This window comes from Protopterus annectens, chromosome 1.part0 (assembly GCF_019279795.1).
Source record: "Protopterus annectens isolate FY-2018-M chromosome 1.part0, PAN1.0, whole genome shotgun sequence".
NCBI classification, from domain to species: Eukaryota; Metazoa; Chordata; order Ceratodontiformes; family Protopteridae; genus Protopterus; species Protopterus annectens.
In genome coordinates this window covers 1535666346-1535690060 of record NC_056725.1, presented here as the reverse complement: position 1 = coordinate 1535690060, position 23715 = coordinate 1535666346, and the positions used below count along the sequence as shown (strand labels likewise).

At 44.2% G+C, this 23715-nt stretch overlaps 1 protein-coding gene across 7 annotated transcripts in view; it reads left to right on the top strand.

The window, feature by feature from the left end:
- Window positions 1-23715, top strand: part of FAM227A (family with sequence similarity 227 member A) — a 1098330-nt gene that overhangs the window by 973588 nt on the left and 101027 nt on the right. For 6 of the 7 annotated variants that reach the window (XM_044067970.1, XM_044067965.1, XM_044067954.1 and 3 more), the window contains one exon: window positions 23240-23397. The exons of the other annotated variant lie outside the window; for it this stretch is intronic. In XM_044067970.1, the coding sequence (XP_043923905.1) occupies window positions 23240-23397 (158 nt within the window). The remainder of the gene's footprint in view (window positions 1-23239; window positions 23398-23715) is intronic. 7 annotated transcript variants of the gene reach the window in all.

Genomic DNA, 23715 nt, shown 5'->3' with positions numbered 1-23715 from the left:
GTAAATAATGTTACAGCAGCACTTTACAACCCACACACAGTATCATAGCAGGACAATCCCCACCCAAATGTACAAAATATACCTGTGTGTTCAGGGTCCAGCAAGGATGTAGGTAGGCATACTCAGTACTGGAATTGTCCAGTTTTCATGAGCATCCTGTGCTAATGTCAACAATAAAAAAGCACAAACTGTGCAGAAGTGAGTACATTAATATTCACAGTATAGCAGTTTGCAAATAGTTCATGTGCCAAATGAAAACATCTCAATAACTACGTATGTATGGCAGCTAATTGTATAAGTAGAAAATAAACTACATACTCCCATGTATCTTGTGTTAGCATTTGTAGGGGTGAGTACAATTCTACACTGACAACTGTGTACTGGAAGTGGAAACATTTAGGTCTGAGTACAACATTCAAATCACTGGCTACATGCCTAACTTCAGATATAAGAAGTATACCAACTTCTGACTTACACAACAGTGTCCACAGCAAACAAGCATGGTCCCCACTTTGGAAAGCTGAAAGGACTACGCCTACCTGACTTAGCAATTTATAGCATTGGGTTGCTATGACAGTGAGTACTGCAATTACCACACAGCAGGCTGCATGCAGTTACCAAATGGTGGCCACCAATCGGTGCAGAGGCCATCACATGCACATGTGCAGATACCTATAAAAGCAGGCTGTATTTGCTGTCCACACATGCAGTCATTTCATTGCAGCTATGGAGAGAGAGAGAGAGAGCGAGAGAGAGAGAGACAGACATAGACAGACACCGACATCCACAACAACAGCAACAGAAAAAAAAGATATTTAAAAAAAAATATATATATATATATATATATATATATATATATATATATATATATATATATATATTAAAAAAATGAGATATTAAAAAAAAAAAAACAATTACAAAACACACGGAACTGACAAATACAAACACATACAAAGGAAAGGTATGTAACAGATATGTATTTACTGGCATGTAGTAGATGTTTTTGAAGAGTACTCTACATACTTTGAATCATCCATATGTGGCAGCAGTATGTATCTATGCACAGATGCCCTGCATAACTACTGCCATGGAGAAATAAGTATGTAGCTGTGTGCAGTGGGATATGACTGTGACATATGTAGTTCAGCATTAAATGTCAAACATCTGATCCATGTTATCTGTCTTCTGTACAGTAGTGTGTACAATGTCTGTTTGGGGGAGTAGCACATACAGTTATATAAACATGGATGTGACAGAGTAACAAATGCATGATAGTCATATTAATGTGTAGCTTAGCATTGGCAACAGCTGTACCAGGCTAGTATGCTAATCTAGCATTTGCAGCTATATATACATGCTCTGATATTACTGTGTGCTCACATGTGACACCTGTTCATGTTGCAGCAAGGCCCAACAGGTCAGCCGTGAGGTCCACGGACTTACAACAGTGTGGACCTTATGTGTGTATGGCACACACATACGGAGAGATCTGTCTGTGTCAGATATATTAGCATCTGTACATGTGCATAGAGCAAGGGACATACTGCAACTGTTTGTGAAGGGTGGACATATATATGTTGATGAAGGTTGTTATGTGCATATTTCTATGTAGGTTGTAGTGTGTGGCAAACAAGACAGCATACAGTGCTGGTATATGACATGTGGTGGTTAAACGCTGTGGGTATGATTAGTCAGGTTTGCTGTGTTGCAGCCAGTGAGGCTTGCTAAAGCTACATGGGCTGAGAACACCTTCAATGCATTCTGCACAACACTGTGCAATATTATTACATAACTGTATACCTCACAACCTTCGCATAATTGATACTCCCACCATGAAAGATGGACTGTATATGTGCCTATATGTATATCTATATGTACACCAATGGATGTTTATATGAATGTGTATACATATATATATATATATATATATATAGATGCTTATATGTATGTATATCTATATATATATATATATATATATATATATATATATATATATATATATATATATATATATATATATATATATACAGAGAGAGAGAGAGAGAGAGAGAGTCAGGGTCATATTTACTGCAACAGATGCCTGGTGACAAAGCCATGGACTTAAGCTCAATGTTGAAACTGCATTGGCATCCCTTCTGGCAAAAACTCCGTACCCATGAACTACCACATAGGTAGTAGTCTACTTAACACCGAAAGTGTGATAAGAGACCATGGGACACAGGTGGACAGTAGTCTCCCCTTTGATAATCACAGTGCCACACTAGTCATGTAATCTGTCTACGTGGCACACCTCATCACAAAAGGTGTGTCATCCAGGGAAATATAGGTCAGTGTTCCCCTCTACTCATCACACATAAAACCCATTATAGAGTACAATGCCCCATGTACCTCACAAGACATCTACAGCAACTGGAAAGGCCACAGACATACCTCACAAAGAGTAATACCTGCCTCAAACAGATGCCCTATGCAGACCATCTCACAAAACCACATCTAGACTGTGTTGCATACCGCCTACCCAGAGGTGACCTCTGCCTAACATACAAAGCTATATCATACCCAGACTGTTGGACATGCTCCACGTAAACAGATCACAACCACTATGAGCTACACGCTCTAGGGACCTAAACCTTATCACCTTAATAGACAGAACATGCTGGAGGGATAGAGTCCTATCTCAGAGACATCCCATACTCTGGAACAAACCACCTATCAATAGCAAACCAAGCTCCTCATTAGCAGTTGTCATGAATAATCCTGATGATTGGATGGGAGATAGGAAATACACACCGGGAATCACCTCTGTGGCTCTGCTGGAAAGGGGCACGTGAAGTTAAATTACATGTGTGTCAAAGGTCAGGGTAGCATATGGCTATCTTCTATAGGCCCTAGGGCTAATAGCCTATTACCTACCTATGAACTGATACACACCCATGTGTACGTGTTGCAATAATTGCTATGTGAGGTTGACTGAGTGTGATGGTGAATGTGTTGGTGAATGTGTCGAGATTCTGTAAATGTGTGATAGCTTAGTGGGAAACTGTTTCTGTCGTGCTATTTTGTGTCCTAGCTCAGATCCCAGCAAAAGATGTGTATGCTATTGCTTGGCAGAAAAAGCAGTATGGCATACGGTCTGATGTAGTCCCTTGGTGTGGACTGGGGTGTGCCCTTGTAGGCTAAAGCAGTACATGTATGCTTATTGATCGGTACTGCTGGTGAATCCAAATCCCGTATGAACTGTAGTACTACCTGAGGCTGTAGGCCTAAACAGCACAGTATGGTGTATGTCCACATTGCTTGGAAACACTGTTTTGTGTGTTCCCTGTAGTCCTTACAGATTACATACCTCAGGCATAATGTTTTGTAAGTACTGACACACAGTACTGTATCGTACACAGGTAAAGCTCATCTGGGTTGCCATACCTTTGTGTCTTGTATGTATGTCTGATGTGTGTGTGGGTATGCGTGTAACATGCCCTCGGTCATATGTGTGTTACAGGATATATGTGCATATCTAGCAACATGTATAATCTAGTACAGCAGTATGCCACCTATACTAATGAATGTGCATATATGTTAGGCAGGGGTTTGCCACCAACAACTAGTGTGGTATACTGGTAATACAGTAACTGGACTTTACAATCATTGCAATGGATGACATATTTCTTTATGCATTAGCTTGATGTATACCTCCTGTGGCTAGGTAGTGCATTGTGTTGCATACAGTGTGACATGTACTGTTGTATAGTCTTATATACTGGTTTCTCTTTGTTGCTGTGCAGAACATGGTTTGATATATGGAGCGTGCTAGGCACTGTCAGGCAGTTGTGGTATGAGCACTGATATGTGGTATTAAAAGTGTGTATCCTCTGACAGCCAATAGGTTGCTATATATGGCAGTTCAGTGATATCTGTACTTTAGAATGTTAAGTGTGCCACATGACTTTCTCACACATATTGTTTCATTGTCTTCCAGGGTCATGGCCCACCATTGCAATCCGACATATAGCCCAGCCGAGGATGAGCAGATAACAACCAGCCTGGTTCAGCACTACGCCCTGCTGTTTTCAAGAACCAGCCAGGACCAGCATGAGCAGACTGCACTGTGGCAAGATGTTGTCCGTCGGGTAAATGACATAGGCATGCATAACCGGACATATGAGCAGGTACGCCATAACTGCAATGATTTACTTAGACATGTCCGGCAGTGTGTGTCTGATGTCCGTAGACAATAGCTTGCCACAGGTGGTGGGATAGCTATCCACCCCCCCCTCACCTGAGTGGAGGAGCTGCTCCTCAGCCTGGTGGCTCCTGACCAACAACAACAACAGCAAACATGTATCATCATGGAGGCCGGAGCCACCCAGTGAGTTCACACGGAGTGTGCAGGTAAGATGGCATATCTGTAGACTACTGTTACCTCTATTGGTAGATCATGCATATGTGAGATGTGTACTGTGTAGTTAGAAGATGTGGAACCTGGTGTTGGCAATACTGATAGTTTGGAACATAATCTGTAGGCCTGTGACTGGCAACCTTTGTACTGCTGTAAGATTACAAACCCACAGTAGCAATGCCACAGTTGTTGCCACTGACAAACTGTCTCATATCCTTGTAGGTCCCTCCGGTGTGACAGCAAGGCAGCAGACCCATGCTGGTGAGTGTGTTCTACATTTAATATTGCATAATATATGTGCATGTCATAGGTGAGGTGTAGGACATGTACACGTAACACACCTACGCATAATGCATGCTGTGCATGTTTGCTGTGAGACTATGCACATCCCAGTAACGTGAGTAGCTGCCTCAAATACATGCAATACACAGAGCATCCCACACAATTGTGGACAAACTGTAGTGGACATTGGATAGGCAGAGTCGATACACATGCACACAACATACACAACATTGTCATACGCAGTACATGTTAATATGCTACACATGGCGTATTCAGACACCTGTTGTAAGGTCACACTCCAGTATCCCAAATGTCATCCACACAGCACACATAATATACCTGAGGGGTAGGGGCTTATCATTGGGCTGTGCCACACTCTGCAACACATAACACATTCATGTTAGGCAATGCTCCCTATTGGGCACCTTACAAACCCATGTAACAACTGGCTGTGAAATGGTGAATGTAGCCATGGTACTGCAGTTCAGGTACAGCATGCTAGGTGCCGGTCTGGCACACATTATTAGCCTTGAGTGACCACATGATGCTGCATGATGATGGCTCATGGTACTACACCCCATCCAGTTACAGTAACCACAGTACTACACATAGCATTCACTGCTATGCACCTCACTGTTGTGTGTGTGTGCAAACATATGCACCTATACACAATATGCATAGCAATCACCATTTGTACAAAGTGACACATATATCTCTTCTAATGCTATGGAGTGTATAAGTCACATGACACACATTGGGTATGTGTGATGTTTAATGTTGCAGTTGTGTTGTAGAATGCCATGCCATGGCTGGCACTGGCATGTACACAATATGTCCTACAGTCATCATAACCACTGCACAATGGCTATGTTGAGCAATGGTATTCCATCAGGTATACCTGCACCATTCATCCTGTGTGTATACATAGCATGCGTGTGCTAAACCTGTGTTCACAATTATCTGCTAAAGACACAGACACTCTAATCAGAAATGGATATCTATGTGACACACAGATACACATCCAGCCATGGTATGTATATCTGTGAGTGATGGTGCACAGGACATTGCAGAGCTTTCAATACTTGCACAGCAATGTTGTGTCCATGTACACATTGCGTTCCAGGGTGATGCCAATCACTGAACAACAACACACATGCATCAGAGCCATGTATACTGTTATTAGCAAGGGCTGTCTACACTTGCACTGCATGCTGTTGAGCAATACACGTCCTGCATGCTGACACGTGTGATATGACTGTTTGGCTTGTGATACTGTACCCCACCATCAACTGCTATTGAGTGTGTTCTGGATTGCTGGTGGTGGTGTGTGTGTGTGTGTGTGTGTGTGTGTGTGTGTGTGTGTGTGTGTGTGTGTGTGTGTGTGTGTGTGTGTGTGTGTGTGTGTCTGTTTCAGTGAGCAGTGTATTTGTGTGCATGTGTGCATGTGTTCATGCTTTCCTGTGTGCATGTGTTCATGTGTGCATGTGTGCATGTGTTCATGTGTGCATGTTTTCATGTGTGCATATGTTCATGTGTGTATGTGTTCCGACATCATGTACAGGTCATAAAGTGTGTTTCTTGTCTTTCTCTCACAGGTGCTGAGGTTGGGCTGGTTCACTGCAGCAGGGAACCTGATGTCACTGAGCAAAATAGTGATAATGAGGATAGGTGTGTTGAAGTACAGGCATGTTTGCCAGGGTCTGTCGTTGGGCCACCAATTGACAGAACACAAGTTTCCACCCCCATCCATGCACACAGTCATACTGCCAATACATCCATCACCAATGCCCTTAGCTGAGTGACAGTGTTCAGTCGGCATTGGCCAGGACAGTGTGGTATCTATGGCACATGCATCCTGATACAGCAGCCATACCAGATGTCTGGAAGGGTACCACATAGGCAGATGTCCAGGAGTTCTCGTCGGAGCACTGCTGCTCATCATGCCCCTGGCAGACGTGCCACAGGTTTTACAACCTCACGCATGTTCCAGGCTGTCATGGAGGCACAGGCACGTATGGAACGGTACACCAGACAGGGACTAAGGGCACAGAGGGCACATAACACCGCTGTAATTGACAGTATCTGTGACCTAGCAGGTGCCATCCGTAATTACACTGAGGTCACTGATAGACGTTGGGGTGAGACATTAGATGTCCTCCGCAATGTCATGTCCATGTGTCAAGACAGTGCGGGACGGTTGAGATGTCAACGTGGACGTATACCAGCAACATCAGCAGCTGGCAGTCTCCGCGGATATCCCTCAAGTCACAGCCACTCCTGTAGTGCCAGTACCAGCCCCAGCAATGTTGGGGGTGGGCTGTCCATAGACCATCCTAGAAGACCACTTGCAAGTGGCTCTGGACAGTCCCAGCAGGGACCTGGGTCCAGTGTACATCTGTCCACCTCTGAGGATAGTACCCAGTCTGGCTTAGTACCTGATACTGTCAGTAGCACACCTGCCAGGCACAGGTACCATCTCCGTGGCCAGAGACGGTGATCTGTAAAGCCTGGCAGGTACAGTCTGTGGCTGCCCCACAAATCCCCTTATATGGCAGCCACATGGTGGAACTGTGCGCATGCAGACACACACACACACATAAACCAGACACCTAGGGCTAACACATACCCACACACATTACATCAACATTGGCCCATAGCAGTACTCTTGGCCCTCACACAGACACACACACACACACACACACACACACACACACACACACACACACACACATGTCAATTGTATGGCTCAATGTAGGCCTCTGGCAAACCAACAACACACCTTGTGCATATGATGAAACCTGTGCCACCTCCTGTCATGTGTAACATTGATGCAGGAACAGGCTACCATGGTGCTGATGCACAGGGTGACTTTACAGCAGTTAGCATGTTGTCAACAGTAGAGTGTAATGATATCCTTGAAGGTGTAGCTGAGCAGGCATGATGCATTAAAGCTATGATTGTCAGTGTAGTATTGTTTACACCAGTTTTAGTTCCAATAGTGTATTGTCCGCCCACGTGCCACTTGGCTGATGTGTGTAGTATTGGCAGCATGTGTTAGAGAGCGGACAGTATGTGTGAGATGTGTGTAGCACAGATTTGCAGGTGTACATTTTTGAACATGGTGGAGGTGCACTGTCTGCATGTACATGCATAGTGGACACATGGACAGGGTGACATGCCCTGTGTTACACAGTAACACTCCATAATTTCTATTGGTGGCCAGTATGCATTGTACTACACACATTTTGGAACTTGAGTACATGTGTGTATGACATGGTTTGACACTGTGCTGTGGGTGATACTGTTACTATCTGTCATTGTTTTGCATTCTGGTAGTATATATAACCTCAACAGCCTGACCATAAACAGTCGTTAGATGATGTCTTGACAACTGACACACAGATGTAGGACACACAGTAACATCTGGATCCTTCAGGTACTATACTATGCCAGTAACCAGTGGTATTCACCTGCACCCATTCCTGAGACCACTCATGTTTGGCATATAGCTCTCTTAGGTACAAGCAATCACAGTCGGGATATGTCCGTCCACGTCTGGAAATGCATACTGTGGCCTATAATGCATTCTCCAGATGACACACACATCCTCCACAAGGGTATCATACAGAGAGATACCTGTTGTCAAAGCCATGCTGTAAAGCTATAAGCCAACCAAAGCATAGTCATCCACCTTTACGAAACATAGTATCCCCACAGTACCACATAGGTAGTGGCCACCAACATGTTGAACAGGTACCAATGTGTACAAGCAGCCAAGTGTTATGTCATCTCTACTTTGGTAATCACATTTCCAAAGGTATTTAGAAATCCCTCACTGGATCACATAAGCAATAAGGGGTCTGCATGCATATCCACAAAGGTTGTTGTACACCTATAATGAATAGCCATCATTGACAGACTTTGCTGCGTTTGAACAGGTCTGTAATATACCTCAGCCATAAACCCTCACTCACACAATTCAATAGAAACTGTAATGAGTGTGTGTGACATGGATGACCTAGGCCAGGGATCACTGCAGTAGCTGGCCTTGTCACAAGCATACAGATGTGACCTAAGGTCTGGAAAGCGGCAGCACACTCTGGCAAAGATGACAGATGTATTCATGGAGAAAGCAGGGTTCCCACCTATGAAATAATTGAGGTCACATGTACGTATATGTATTTGCCACACAGCTACCTGACATGTGCAATGCACATACTGTTGTCATACTGATATGTTGTACAGTAGTAAAAGCAAAACCCACAACACATTGACCAACAGTGTCACACACATAAAGCACACACACTCACCAAGTGCAGGATTCTAACCCCTACCTAACTACTTTATGATACTAGAGCAATACACATTAACACGGCGTGCTATACACATTACTAGACGTTTCCCTTTCAACAGGTATATTTGTAGGATGGTGACATCATCAGACTTGACAAAGATAAGTATACCACTTTTAAGGTGTTCTACTACTCTCCAAAACAGTTGCTCTTCTCCAAGGAGATTACACGCAAACTTGTCAAGTGCAGGATTCAAACCCCTATCTAACTACTTTTTGATACTAGAGAAGTACACATTAACATGATGCACTATATACATTACTGGGAGTTTTCTTTTCCACAGGTATATTTGTAGGATGGTGACATCATCAGACTTGACAAAGATTAGTATACCACTTTTAAGGTGTTTTACTACTCACAAAATGGTTGCTTTTCTCCAAGGAGATCACACACAAACACACGCACACTTGTCAAGTGCAGGATTCCAACCCCTCCCTAACTACTTTATGATATTACAGGAGTACACATTTACACAACGCGCTATACACATTACTGTGAGTTCTCCTTTCCACAGGTATATTTGTAGGATGGTGACATCATCAGACTAGACAAAGTGGGTTACATTAGGTGACATTAGGTGGGCTACATAGAAGGAATGTCTAAACACTTTGGCCATGTGATCATCAAAGGAGAGTTTACTATCTACCTGTGTCCCCAGGGCAATAATGACTTTCTCCGTACATACTGGATTATCACCTATGTGGTAATTTGTGTGCACTTTGTTTTATCCAAAGGGGATGACTATGCATTCTTTGGCATTCTGCTTGAGGGCATTGTTTTGACACCAGGTATCTGTCTCTGTAAGACCCTTCTGGAGGATGTCTGTGTCAGCCATAGAGTCGATTATGGACCACAGTTAGCAGTCATCTGCAAACCTGTTCAGCCATAGTCCTCCCGTGCTTGCCTGTACCTCTGAGCAGTATCTACTGTACAGGTGGGGTCCCAGGACCAAGACCTGTGTGATGCCATTTGTGACTGGTTTAGAGTCGGACATGGCACCCGCAATCCTGTACATTTGTGTTTGATCTGTGAGCCACTTGACCACCCATCCTGTGACATAGCTGTTAATGTTCAAGCTGGTAATCTTGTCCATGATGACAGAGTGGGGAATGGTGTAGAAAGCCCTTACAGAGGTCCAGGTGGGCTGTGTGGACTACTTTCACCTCCATCTATGTCCTTGGTAACTGTTTCAAATAAGTCAACTAGGTTTAGGAGGCAGGATCTGCCTTTAACAAGGCCAAGTTGGGTAGAGTCCAGTGTCTGGAGGTCCCCAATGTCTCTGTTTATGGGTTCCATGATAATTTGCTCCATAGCTTTGCAGACCGGGCTGAGTAGACCTATAGGGCAATGGTTTCCAGGTTCTGTTGTGGCACCCTCTTTGTGGAGCTGGATGACTGTTGGTATATGCCATTCTTTGGGTACATAGCCTGTGGTACAATTGAGTCTGGACAGTGAATGTAGGTGAGGGTGTAGTTTCTTTTGGGGCTGGTGTAAGACGCAGCCTGGGACACCATCCAGTCCCATTGATGCTGTGTTCTTAGCTTTGGAGAGGGCTGTCTTTACCTGCATGTCCATGAAGTCTGTGGCTCTGCATTCTTCTGGGATAGACACAGGCCCTTTTGGGGGTAATGGGGGGGAGTTTGCACTGAACCTGTCCCCCAGGATGTGGGCAATGGAAGTTGGTTCAGTGTATTTCTTACCATTTTTCAGTAGCTGACAGCATATTTGGAAGTTGCCACCTACATGTTTTGTATAGCTAATGAAGGCTTTGTGGTTGTTATTCTTACATTCCTTGGCAATTTGTCTTTAGAAACTGGCCTTGGATTATTTTATGAGCGATCATTGTTTCTTCCTAATAATGATCAGTGATGCCTTTCCTTTTGTGAAGTTTGTTCTATCATGTGCTCGTTTCCTCCTGCTGTTGTCTAGCTTATTTATGTGCGACGACCACCAGATTGGTTTCTTATTTTTGGAGGAGTGCATCTTGGTTTTATTTGGGATGTCTCGATCAATGCATCCCTGTAGAGGCTCATAGGATGCACTTGTAAATGATTCGGCAGATTGTATAGCATTAGCCTATAGCAAGGGGGCTTTGGAACTTTCCACTTTGGTCTTGAGAAGTGTGCAGTTTGCTTTTGAAAATGTCTTCACAGTGGTTTCATTGACGGGGGGGGGGGGGGATGTGGTTGTCCGGTGTGATTACTTTATGATCTGATATTACCAGCGAGGGGTTTATCTCTGTTGTGGTACACTGGTACCCCATGTTGGTGATGATCAGGTCCAGTATGTTGTCACCTCTAGTGGGCATGGTGACCAGCTGTTTCAGGGTGTTAGAGTTTTTAAACTCTAGGAAACATTGGACAAAGGACGTTGTACACGAGTAATTCTCCCACTCAATGTTTGGCTAGTTGTAATCTCCTCATATAATGGTGTTTGATAGGACCTTTGTATTTTACACTGTTCTCAGGAATACTGATTGAGGTTCCTGAGACAAGGTAGGTGATCTGTAGCAGGCTACAATCTGATAAGCAGCTTTGCCCAAGTTTAGTTGTACTTGCATGGTCTCCAAGGCCTCACGCTGTGCCACTAACCTGAAGGTGTGGGTATCCATAAGGTAAATGGATACACCCCTTCCTTTGGTATTTCACTCATGGTTTTGGGTCCGAAGTTCAGAGGGAATGTGAGTGTTTTACGTGGAGCATGTCCAACAGCTCTGTGTTTGACATAGCTTTGTATGTTAGGCAGAGAACACCTCTGAGTAGGCGATATGCAAGGGAGTACGGCTGGAGCATTTTGAGATGGTCTGTGTATGGCATGTATTTCAGGCCACTAATGCTCTTTGTGAGGTATTGCTGCAAGCTTTCCAGTTGTTGTAGTTGTCTTGTGAGGTACATAGCAAAAGGGGCGTTGTACTTTATTATGGTTCTATTGAGTGATGAGTAGAGGGGAACAATGTCCTCTTCTATTCTGCATGAGACACCTTTTGTGATGATTTCCTGACTACTTTGGGGATGTGATTATCACAGTTGTGTCCACTGTCCACATGTGACCCAAGGTCTCTTGTCACACTTTCAGTGTTAAGTATACTACCGCCTATGTTGTAGTTCATGGCTACAGAGTTTTTAACAAAGGGGATGACAATGCACTTTTTGGCATTGAGCTTGAGCCCATGGCTTTGACAACAGCCATCTGTCTCAGTGAGGCCCTTTTGTAGGATGTCCACATCTTTAGTGATACATGGAGTCTGCTACTTTCACAGTGTGTGTTCTGTCAGTAAGCCTGTTGGCAACCCATCTTGTGGCATAGCAATTTATACCTTGTTTAGTGGATTTATCTATATTTACAGAGTGTGGGGTGGTGTTGTAAGCCGTGGCAGGATCTACATAGGCTGTGCAAACCACCTTACCCTTGTCTACGGTTCTGGTGACTGCTTCAATGTCATCTATCAGGTTTAGGAGACATGATCTGCATTTTACAAACCCAACATGGTTGTGGTCCAGGGTTTGGGGATTACAAATGTATTTTTTTATAAGTTGTATGATGATACATTCCATGGCCTTGAAGGGCAGGCTCATCAGGCTAATGGGGCGCTAGTTCCTGGGGTCCGTGGTGTCTCCACCCTTGTGTAGTGGGATAACCGTCGCTGTGCATCATTCAGCTGGCACAAAGCCTGAGGTGTGGCTATGACTGAACATGGTATGTTGGTGTGGTGCCTGTTTGTTTTGTGGTTTGTGTAGAACACAGCCTGGGAAGTTATCTGGTCCCATGGCTGCTGTGATACTGGCTTTGAAAAGTGTTTTTTACCTGTGCAGCCATGATGACAGCAACTTTGCAGTCTTCTATTATAGTGATGTGCTCTTTCATGGGTGAGAGGGGGGTAAAGTTAACACTGATCCTATCTGCCAGGATGTTGGCAATATCAGTTGGGTCTGTATATTTAGTGCCATTGAGCTGTAACTCAGAACAGATCTGATTGTTGCCATGACATGGACCTGTCTGTTGTGCAGAGATTTCCTGAGTAGACAGTATGCAACAGAGTACAGATTGGGTTAAATTCAGTCTTGTTGCATGGGGCAACTGGTTGAGGCCAGTAATCCTCTTGTTGAGGTACTTCAGTGGTCTTTCCAGCTGCTGACGGTGCCTAATCAGATTCATCGCAAGTGTGTTGTGGTAGTCTCTGACGGGTCTGATGGCTGATGAGTAGAGGGAACCTCCTTTGACCTACATGCACAGACCTTGGCAGGTTGTGTGAACACATAACATGATTTTCTGACCATTTTGTGAATGTGTTTCTGGAAGTAGAGATGACTAACCACATTTGTCCATAGATCCCTTATTATCACCTCCATATTTAGCCTAAGTGTGTGAGCATGCCCAGTATGACCTTTCAGTATGTTCTTGCCTGACATTTGCTTCGTTTATTTAAGTGTGTGAGCATGCCCAGTATAACCTTTCAGTGTGATGCTGAATGAACTCCACTACATTTGTTGAAATGTGTGAGCACGCCCACTACAGACATTTATACTATATGTGTGTGGAACATCAAGTTGTATTTTTACAACAGGGCTCACCTTTGTGTCATAAATCAACAGGGATCATGATGTGCCTGCAGGGCTTCCATGAGACACTTTGCATAGACTTATCAACATTTCTACATACAGGGGGGACAGCTATTCTTTGTATATTTCTACCCGGGGGCACACCTGATTATTACTGTGGGTGTACATAGGATGAGGGGTTCACCTGACACTTATACACATTTGCTAGGCCTGCACTGCTATGTAAGGTACTCCATTTCAGTCTGTACTGTTGCCTATCATACTGGCTTGAGGCATACTCCTGTACTACAGATCTTAGTGTCCACTGTCACGTATATTAGATCGCAACTTCATAGCCTACCCAACCCACATCACACCGCCTGGCCTGCTGTTCTCTGTCTGCATAGGCCTGTGGGGGAGGTTACCCATATGCCTCTTTAGGGGCATGCTACAGCATTTCTTTGTGTTTGCATTAGTGTACAATTGTCCTGCTGTGTCTGTGGCAGTGAAATGCTGTCAAGGCGTAGTGGTTCAGTACTGTGACTATAGTGCACAGTATCCTGGGTTCGAGCCCTGTCACTGCTTTTTTATTTTCATGCTGGGCAGACCAGACTGCTTAAGGAACAGTAAAGCAGATATGAGCATATTTACCTGACTTTGCTCAACTTTGCCCGACCTTGCCCAACATTGCTCAACGTTGCCCGACGTTGTGCTAGTTGGCATGGGAAATTTTGTTTACATATACTAATTAGTGGTAAAAGCTGCCTAGCACTGCTTTATATTGCTTAAAACATGGCAATCATGCCTCAGGTGGTGCTGCAGGGCTGCCTATGTTGGATGCACATAGTACACTCCCTGTACATGTGTGTAAACAGGTAGTGTCAATTTAGGCATCCCTTTTATTTTATGTGCGAGTCAGAGAGAGGTATCATTTCCAGGGTTCGTACTGAGCCAGTATATGTGCTATGCGTTGCCTCTTTGCCAAGGCCAAGGCATACTGGGCACGCCTCCTTCTGCCTACTGGGGCAAGCTCAAGTTGTTCCTCCTCCGAGTCACACTGTGCCTGTGCAGGCCTTGGCAATGGTGGGGGGCTGTTTGGCCCTGCCCCATGCTGTTCCTGCTGCAGCTGTTTTCGCAGGATCATATTGTGTAGCATGGCACATACCATGACAATTTGGGTACATGTAGTTGGTGAGTACTGCAAGGCTCCACCAGATGTGTCCAGGCACCGGAACCATGACTTCAGCATCCCAAACACACGCTCGATTACATTTTGTGTTTGTGCATGTGCCTCATTATGGAGTTCTTGTTCAGGTGTGTGTGCATTTCTGATGGGTGTCATCAGCCACAGCTCCAGTGCGTATCCACCATCCCCCACTAGGTGACTGTCAGGGATGTCCCCATTGGCAAATGTCTGGTACAGCTGTGTCATATGCCAGATATGGGAATCGTGGTAGCTTCCAGGGCAGCCAGCACACACATTCAGTATTATGCCCTGGGCATCACACACGAACTAGCAGTTGATGGAGTGGAAGCCCTTGCGGTTGATGTAGGCCCTACCCTGCTCACCGGCTGATGCTTTGATGTGTATGCGCATGCAGTCAATTGCACCCACTATCTCAGGGTATTCTGCTATTTGCTGGAAGAGACGCATATTGCTGGCCAATACCTCACGGGAATTGGAGAAATATACATGATCACCGACATGTGCTGACATGGCATTCAGGAACTGGTGCAGTACCCTGGATGCTGATGCCTGTGAAATCCCCATCATATCACCAGTTGGTCTCTGGAAGGTACCTGTTGCTAGTATTCTTAGGCCAATACATACCTTGGTTTCCACTGGGATGGGTTCCCCTCTGTTGGTTCTGTGTGTGAGGCGTGGCCTGCACAGCTCAACAATTTGCTGCAGGAGGTCTCTGTCCACTCTATAGCGCTCCACTATCTCCAGCTCATGTAGCCCCTGGTAGGTTACCCTGGGTCTGGACACTCTTCTCTGTCTCCTCACTGTGGGTTGATCAGCAGCATTCACAATGGCACCACCCTCAGCATCTTGCACATGTTGCCTTATAATAGCAATGGCAGCACCTAACATTTTTTTGTCTCAGTTAAGCTTTTTAAGTTTTCTCTTCTCTTTGTATACTGCAGTGTTGCAGTGTTTCTGAGAAAAACATGGGGGAATGTTGTTTGCAGAGCTTTAAGTGCTGGGCTGGGCTGGGCTAGTGTACTGCCTGTGTAATTGGCTGATTCTGATTGATTTCACCTGGCAGCTCTGCTAGTTCTCCTTGGTTGACTTCCTACTACTTCTTTTCCTTCCTTTTCCCTTTCTGTTTCCACAGGGGGCAGTGGCGTGCAAACCAGCGCAGACACGCGCACACGAGTGCACACGCGCGCATACAGGCTTAGGCAGGTGCACATCCGCGCACACAGGCTTAGACAGCCTTACACAGACTTACATGGGTGCACACACGCGCACACAGGCTTAGACAGGTTTACAGGCATGCACACGTGTGCACACAGTGTAAGCATCTTTGCAAGAAACTTTAGTGATATCCACAGCGTACACCTTCGGTTTCTGGGTTTCAGTTAAGACAACTGTAGACACACCTCTTCCATTCCTAAGTAACTCACAGCAAACACATGCCACTCTGCTCCAATAAGCTTACAGTCTTTGATACATACCCCCTCATGATGTCACCTATTTTCTACTCTACTACTCCCCTAAGGGGTGTTGGTAGAATTACATCCTAGCAGTTATACTTGTGGAAGGCCACGTACTGCAGCTCTTGTAACTTGTGCATCAGGAAACATAACTGCTGTTTCTGTGTTAGAGACTGACGAGAATTTTCTGTTGTCATTTTTTATATCCCAACACAGATTTTACTTTGATGAACTTCTGGTGAATTGGTATCAGAGGTAAGTGAAATACTGTTTTAATTTTATAATGAATATTATATACTTTTGAGATGATGGAGTATCTGTTTTTTCTTCTTTGTTCTGGCTAGATAATTTTGATTCTAATGTTTGCACTATTTGTACACATTACCTCCAGTGCCAGGTCTCATTCAAGAAGGGTTATAAAAAAAAGAATAATAGTGAAATGTGGTCCATGTTACAATAAAGATTAATATGATGTTGTCAGTCTTCATGTAATCTTTGAATGTGGGCTTGGTTCTGAACCTTGGATCCGGTTCAGCCGTTTACTTCAGCTCACACCCTCCAAACTCTCAAGCTAGGCTGTACCCATAATGCTCCTCTCTAAATTACCTCAGATTTTGTTTGCCACTTCATGTGTCAGATGTGTCCAACCTCTCTCGAGCTTTGGCACTTGTTTACAGTAAGTTTTTTCTTCTGATTTCTCTATCTTGTATATTTATTTTCTCTCCCTAACTACTTTTAGTCTTTCTACCCACTCTTGTCCTTCTCCCTAACTACTTTTAGTCTTTCTACCTGCTCCTGCCATTTTCTGTAGTGTATGAGTGATCTTTTTTCCCTTTTCCTCTACTTTTAGGTTCTTATGTACCATTGCTGGTACTATCTTTAACCTGTTTAGGTATTTCTGGCTACCACAGTAGATACCTTTCTTTCCTCTTTCTACTACAAATTAAAAAAAAAACAAGAATCCTTTCCCCTTTTCCATCTTGTGAGTGCATGTGTGTGTGTGTGTGTGTGTGTGTGTGTGTGTGTGTGTGTGTGTGTGTGTGTGTGTAACTTTCATCAGCACTAGGCCTAATTTTTTCTGGCATGGCTGATAAATTTTCAGAGGGCACCTCTGGCTTTAAGAGGTGCCAAATGTGTGACAGGAAGATGCCCAATTCAGATGGGCATGTTTGCTGTGTGCATTGTTTAGGCGCTGTCCACCTGCAGTCTACCAGGACTTTAACTGAGTGAAGAAACAAACTGATTTTGAAAGGGTTGTTGAAAGGGGACTTCAAAGAAGCCATACCTGGTCCAAAGACCAAAGCCAGCTCATCATCTTCCTTTTCCTCATCTTCTAAATCTAAGAAATGCCCTCATTCGGTATTGAGCAGTTCCTCAGAACCATCTGAAAATTATCCAAATAGCCTACCATGCCAACAGTTTCCTTGGCACTGATAAGAAAGACTGATTCGGCACCAACCATTTCTTCTGATAAATCACCTAAAGCCTCCGTACCAGAAGTTTTGTCGGTACCGAAGCAGACTACATTGATATCAATACCAAGGACAAAGTATTCTCCATCAGTCGATCCATTTGTGGACTGATCCCCTAGACCATTTGTGGAACCAAGACCACCTAGGTCTACTTCAGCGGTGTCCGTTCGATCCACTAAGCCTCTCAGAATTGGACATGATGAGGCTGGTGGATCAGCTCTTGATGGTGAGGGGAATACCTCCATCTTCAGTACCCAACCAACTCAGCACCGGGACCTGTCCCTCTTTGACACCATCTCATCTTTCTCCTCCAATCCAGTTGAGTCTTTGGACCCCCTGACACCGATCTGCCCACCTCCGACTGTCTTGGTTTCAGTAAGAGATTCTTCCCCAGTACTGAGAATTGCTTTGAGCACCTCAGGTTTATTGGAACCGGAGGTCTTCTGGGGTTGAGACTTCATCGCCGGTTCCCAGGGGCAGGGTTCGACTTCTTCTTTTAGGAACCTTCCATGCCCCTCAGTGCTTCGGCTTTCATTTGCTCAACCCAGGCTTCTGCTTTAGAGGCTGCCTCCTCATTGCTGGGTGGGACCATGGTTCAGAAGGAGTCTATTTCTGTTCCATCCCGGGATCACGAAGAAGGCCTTGTCCATTGTGGACTCCCAGTCCTTGCCATCACTGTCAGGCCAAATATCTGTATCCCCTCAACTAGAGCTATGGTCAGCTTTATCCCTGGGGCAGGGGGCACAAAAGCCTCAGGAGAGACCCACCTTGGTGGTTTCCTCTTTGGATACTTCCTTGGAACATCACCCCAAGGAAGTACCTGCAAAGAAAAAGTGTAAGAGGAAGCACTTAGACTCTCTTAGGAGTCTTTTACTGAGGATACAGATTTTGATGAGGGTTAGATTCCCCCGGTCATGCCCTGGTGATGTTTCCTTCAGGGACATCCTGGAAATCCTGAAACAGAGGGGTGGCTGGACTTCCTTTCAGCCTTCCTTGGAGGAATCAGTATACCTGGAGGCTTTTCATGCCCAGCCCTCTACCTCTTGGATCTCTCCACCCGCTGACGAGCTCATTAATTGATCAATCAGTCTACCTGGAAGATTCCTGACTCCATCGAGCTGATCCCCAAGAGGCCTGACTGGATCCTTTCTGCCCCTAAGTACAAGCAGCATTGGGCTAAGGGTATCCCCATAGAGGCCATGGTGATAGCAGCAGCCACAAAGACGGAACTTGTAGAGGAAAGCCCTACTATCCATCCTCCTAACAAGTTGTCTAGGACTATGGATAGCTATGGGAAGAGCATTTATGCTTCATTGACCTTCGCTGTCATGTCTTTGAACTACATGGTGTACTTTACCAGGTTGCAGATAGATATGATTAAAGAGTTGTCAGATACTCTCACAGGAGCAGTAGCTGAACAGGTAACAGTTAAAGTTACCTCTCAGTTTCCCACCCTCGAATCAGTTTCTAACCTATCCACGAGGCTAACTGCCCATGCAGCCAAAGGGATGACAACAGCAGCGGGTTCAGGCATAGCCATTATGAGACATGCCTGGATGCACTTCTCTGATGTTGTGGAGCCATTTAAATCTTCATTCATCAATGCTCCATTTGATGGAACATCCCTTTTTGGATCCAAGGTAAAAGACATACTGGCCAGATGTGAGAAAGATGGAAAGTCTCTTTCTGCTGTTGGCATACACTTCTCCACTCCTCAATGGCCCTACTCCAAGAACCAGAGAAGTGGGAGGCTATGATTCAAAAAGTCTCAAGGGCCTTTCCAGGACTCACATGGCAAGGTCTTTCCCCAGGGCAGAGGGGGAAGTAATAATGGAAGACGCTGGCCCAGAGGCAGAGGTGGCCTGCAGAACCATAGGTCCAGAGATTCTATCTGTGGTAACTCCTACCAGTGCTCCTGAATGAAGGCCCAATTGCCTTCCTCTGGAGGCAGTCGGGGGATAAATATCCCTGCAGCAATCTGCCTGGCTACAGATGACATCAGACAAATGGGTGCAGGGGATCATTTCCAGAGTTTATATCATTCCCCTTTTGTCAAATCCAAAAACACAAAAAAGACTCCCGGACGTTCTACCCAGTCACAGGGAAACAGTAGTTGTAGAAATTCAAAAACTGCTCAAAAAAAGAGTCATCTAAGAAGTCCTACCAGACCAAAGAGGATCTGGCTTTACTCAAGATTCTTTTTAGTGTCCAAAAAGGTAGTGGACTGGAGACCCATTTTGGATCTTAACCAGTTCAATAAGGCAGTTCAGCAGACCAAATTCCGGATGATCTTGGAACAGTCAGTACTTCCTTTCTTGGAAAAAAGACAATTGGATGCGCTCTACCAATCTTCAGGATGCGTATTACCATATAAAAATGGACAAATACTCCAGAAGATTCCTGCACTTCTGGCTGGGAGCCAGTCATTTCCATTTCAGAGCACTGCCCTTTGGTCTCACCACAGCCCCCAGGGTTTTTACCAAATACATGGCAGTGATATCAGCTCATCTCGGACTGCAGGAATTTTGAGTTTTTTCCTTATCTTGAAGACTGACTCCTTATCACTACCACCAGGCATCAACTAGAATGGGCAAGAGATTATACTCTGTATTTTTGCGCTTCATTAGGCTTTACAGTAAATCATGAAAAGTCAAATCTGCAACCCACTCAACAACTGGAATTTATCGGAGCTCTAATAAGCACTGTTATGGGAATCACTTCATTCCCTGTAGACAGGCTCCAAAAGATCAGATAACAAGTAAACCATATAGTTCAGAACAGAAGTGTTCCAGCCAGACTCATCCTACAGGTGCTGGGCTCAATGGCAGCCTGTATAACTCTAGTTCCCTTGGTCACATATCACATGTGAATTCTACAATGGCTTCTAGCTTCTCAATGGTCCCTATTGAATCAGCCAATGTCATACCACATCTTGATCACCAATCGCTGCAAACAAGACCTGTCTTGCTGGCTCCATTCAAATGACATTCTTTCGGGCCATCCTTTCATCCTTCCACAGCCTCAAGCCATAGTGACCATGGATGCTTCCCAGATAGGGTGGGGGAGACATTATCTGGGAAGGACTGTCCAAGGCACTTGGTCCCAACAGGAGGCCAATTTGCACATCAATGTTCTAGCGATGATGGTGGTGCTCTTGGCACTGCAACCATTTCAAGATGCCCTTCCCTTGGGAACAGTGGCTATTCAGATGGACAACATGTTGGTCGTCTGGTACATCAACAAACAAGGAACAACCAAATTTTTCCCACTTTGTCAAGAAGCCCTTAGAGTCTGTCAATGGGTGATTTCTTCCGACCACTTTCTCATGGCAATGCATATTCCAGGGAGCCCAACATGATAGCAGACAAACTGAGCAGCACTATTGTAATGCTTCATGAGTGGTCTCTTAATCCTGTGGTGGTAGGGAAGATATTCCACCACTGGGGTCAACCTTGCTGTGATCTGTTTGCGTCCCCTCTCAGCAACAAATGCAGCAGTTACTTTGCCCTAATACCACCCCTGGGGAGTCATCCAGAGATGCTCTTCTTCATGATTGACCCCCTGGTCTCCTAAATGCCTTTCCTCCAACTCCTCTGATATCCCAGTTTCTAAAGAAAGCCAAGAGGTCTGAGAACACAGTAGTCCTCATTGCTCTGTTCTGGCCTCGACAAGTTTTGTTTCCCTTCATATGGCCTCATCTGCTTCAGAAACCTTGGATTTTGGACCCAGCTCCAGATCTATTATTTCATCCAGAAGGTATGGTTCATCTCAATTTCCAACATCTCAAGTTCACTGCATGGCTTCTCCAATTCCCATGATTGCCAGGGATTATTCCCTTACCTCACCAGTCTGACAAATCATTTTGGCCTATCACAAACCTTGTATTAGGAGATTGTATCAGAGTAAATGGGAAAAATTTCCTACATGGGCTCTTAACAATAACCTTGATCCCTATACAGCTCCCGTGGATAAACTATTGGATTTTCTGGCTGTTTTTTATCAGTTTGGCTCTTCAGCCTCCACTATTTGAATCCATCTAGCCGTGATATCTAATTTCCATATCGGTTTCGATGGTTCTTCACTTATGTCACATAAACTTTGTAAAGCTGTTTTGAAGGGAACCCTAATGTTAAGGCCTCTGTTTAAAGAGCCCACTTTCCAAAAGATTTACCCTCAGTCCTACAGTCACTTACTCTATCCCCTTTTGAATCTTCAGCTACTTGTGATTTAAAATTTCTGACATGGAAAACTGTTATTAGCTATTACTTCCACAAGAAAAGTATCGGAAATTCAAGCCTTCTCCTGCAAGCCCCCCTGTATAATATTTCACAAGGACAGGGTTTACCTCATGACTAATCCTTCCTTCTTACCAAAGGTAGTTTCAGAATCTAATATCAATCAAATCTTGCACCTACCAGTCTTTTTCCCTAACCTCTCCAAAAAAGGAGAGTACTGTCTACAATTATTAGACGTTCACAGACAGTTATGTTTTTACCTTCGCAGAACAAAGGATATCAGAAAATCTGACCATTTGTTGCCTTCTCCTCTCTTTCCTTAGGTAACCCAGTTTCCAAGGTTACCTTAGCTAAATGGCTCAGAGATTGTATCACCTTTATCTATCATTCAAAGGGACTTCACCCACCATGCCCTGTGAAAGCCTTTTCAACTAAAGCTGTAGCAGGTTCTGTGCTTTTTCATAGCAGAACTTCTTTAGATTACTTTTGTGCAGCAGCTACATGGTCATCTTTTATCATTTATTACAAACTGGACCAGGTCTCTAGGGGACATGCATCATTCCGCTCAATGGTGCTCAGGAATATTCTTCCATAAGACCTCCCCAGATTCAGGTAGCCAGGGACTCTGTCCCACAGTCAAGGATTACGTGAAGGTTGACAACATCGGATAAAGAAGTTATATTTTACCATAACGTTCCATCTGTGTTGTTGATCTTCACTAATCTGTGACATTCCCCCCCCTCCTTCCCTCAGCCTGAGACTCTTAGTGAATCGAATACTCACAAGACTGGCTTCATATTAAGGACACACATCTGGTCTGTTATTGTTATTTACTATCTGTCTGCCACTATTTTAGGCAAACTCGATCTGAGGTAATTTAGAGAGGAGCATTATGGGTAGAGTTCATGAGTTTGGAAGGAGCGAGCTGAAGTAAACGGCCGAGTCGGTTCCAAGGCTCGGAACCAAGCCCACAGTCAAGGATTAGTGAAGATCGACAACACTGATGCAACATTATGGTAAAACATAACTTCTTTTTATATCAGGTAAATGTACAAAAGTTTAATGATGGTAAGGTAACTATTCAGCAATATTCATAGTAGTGTCAAGAACTCTTTAGTGTTTTGGACAAATTAAGTCCTATTTCTTGGTTTGTCTGATATCTTAACATTTCTCTTAGCAGTTTCCCATATAAGACTAATTGAAAACTCATAAAAATGTAAACAGAAACATTTACGAACAAAATAAGTTGGCTCTACATGTACCATATAGCCACCAGCTAAAAACTGTCTTTCTTTTATTACAGTCTCACCCAGCATGCTGTGGTCCAGAGTTTATACAGAATATATTTAACCTCACTGGACACAGTCCTCTGGTTCAGCATTATCTTCAGAAGCGGAATGTGGAGACAAAAGTAGGCCAAAATATTTACTTACCCAGAACAGAGATCAAGAAACAAATACCATATCCTTTTTGACTGCAGTTGTTGAATGAAATTCAATGAGCAGCTGGCTTATAGAAGACTGCCAGGGAAAGTATATTGCTTCAGTTATGTGACTTCCAGTCACTTTAGAGTTACGGTCTGTGAAGGGAGAAAGGCCCAGATTTAAATTTAAGGACTACAAGTATGTACTAATTTACCAGTTCATATACCCTAGAGTGCTGTTGCTGCAGCGCTTGTGGCTAATCAGTGATATAAAAATCATTATCTATTTGTTATTATACTGATAATCGCCTTTCAAGTGCAGTGACTCCAGATATACTCACAACCAGCTTGGTCTA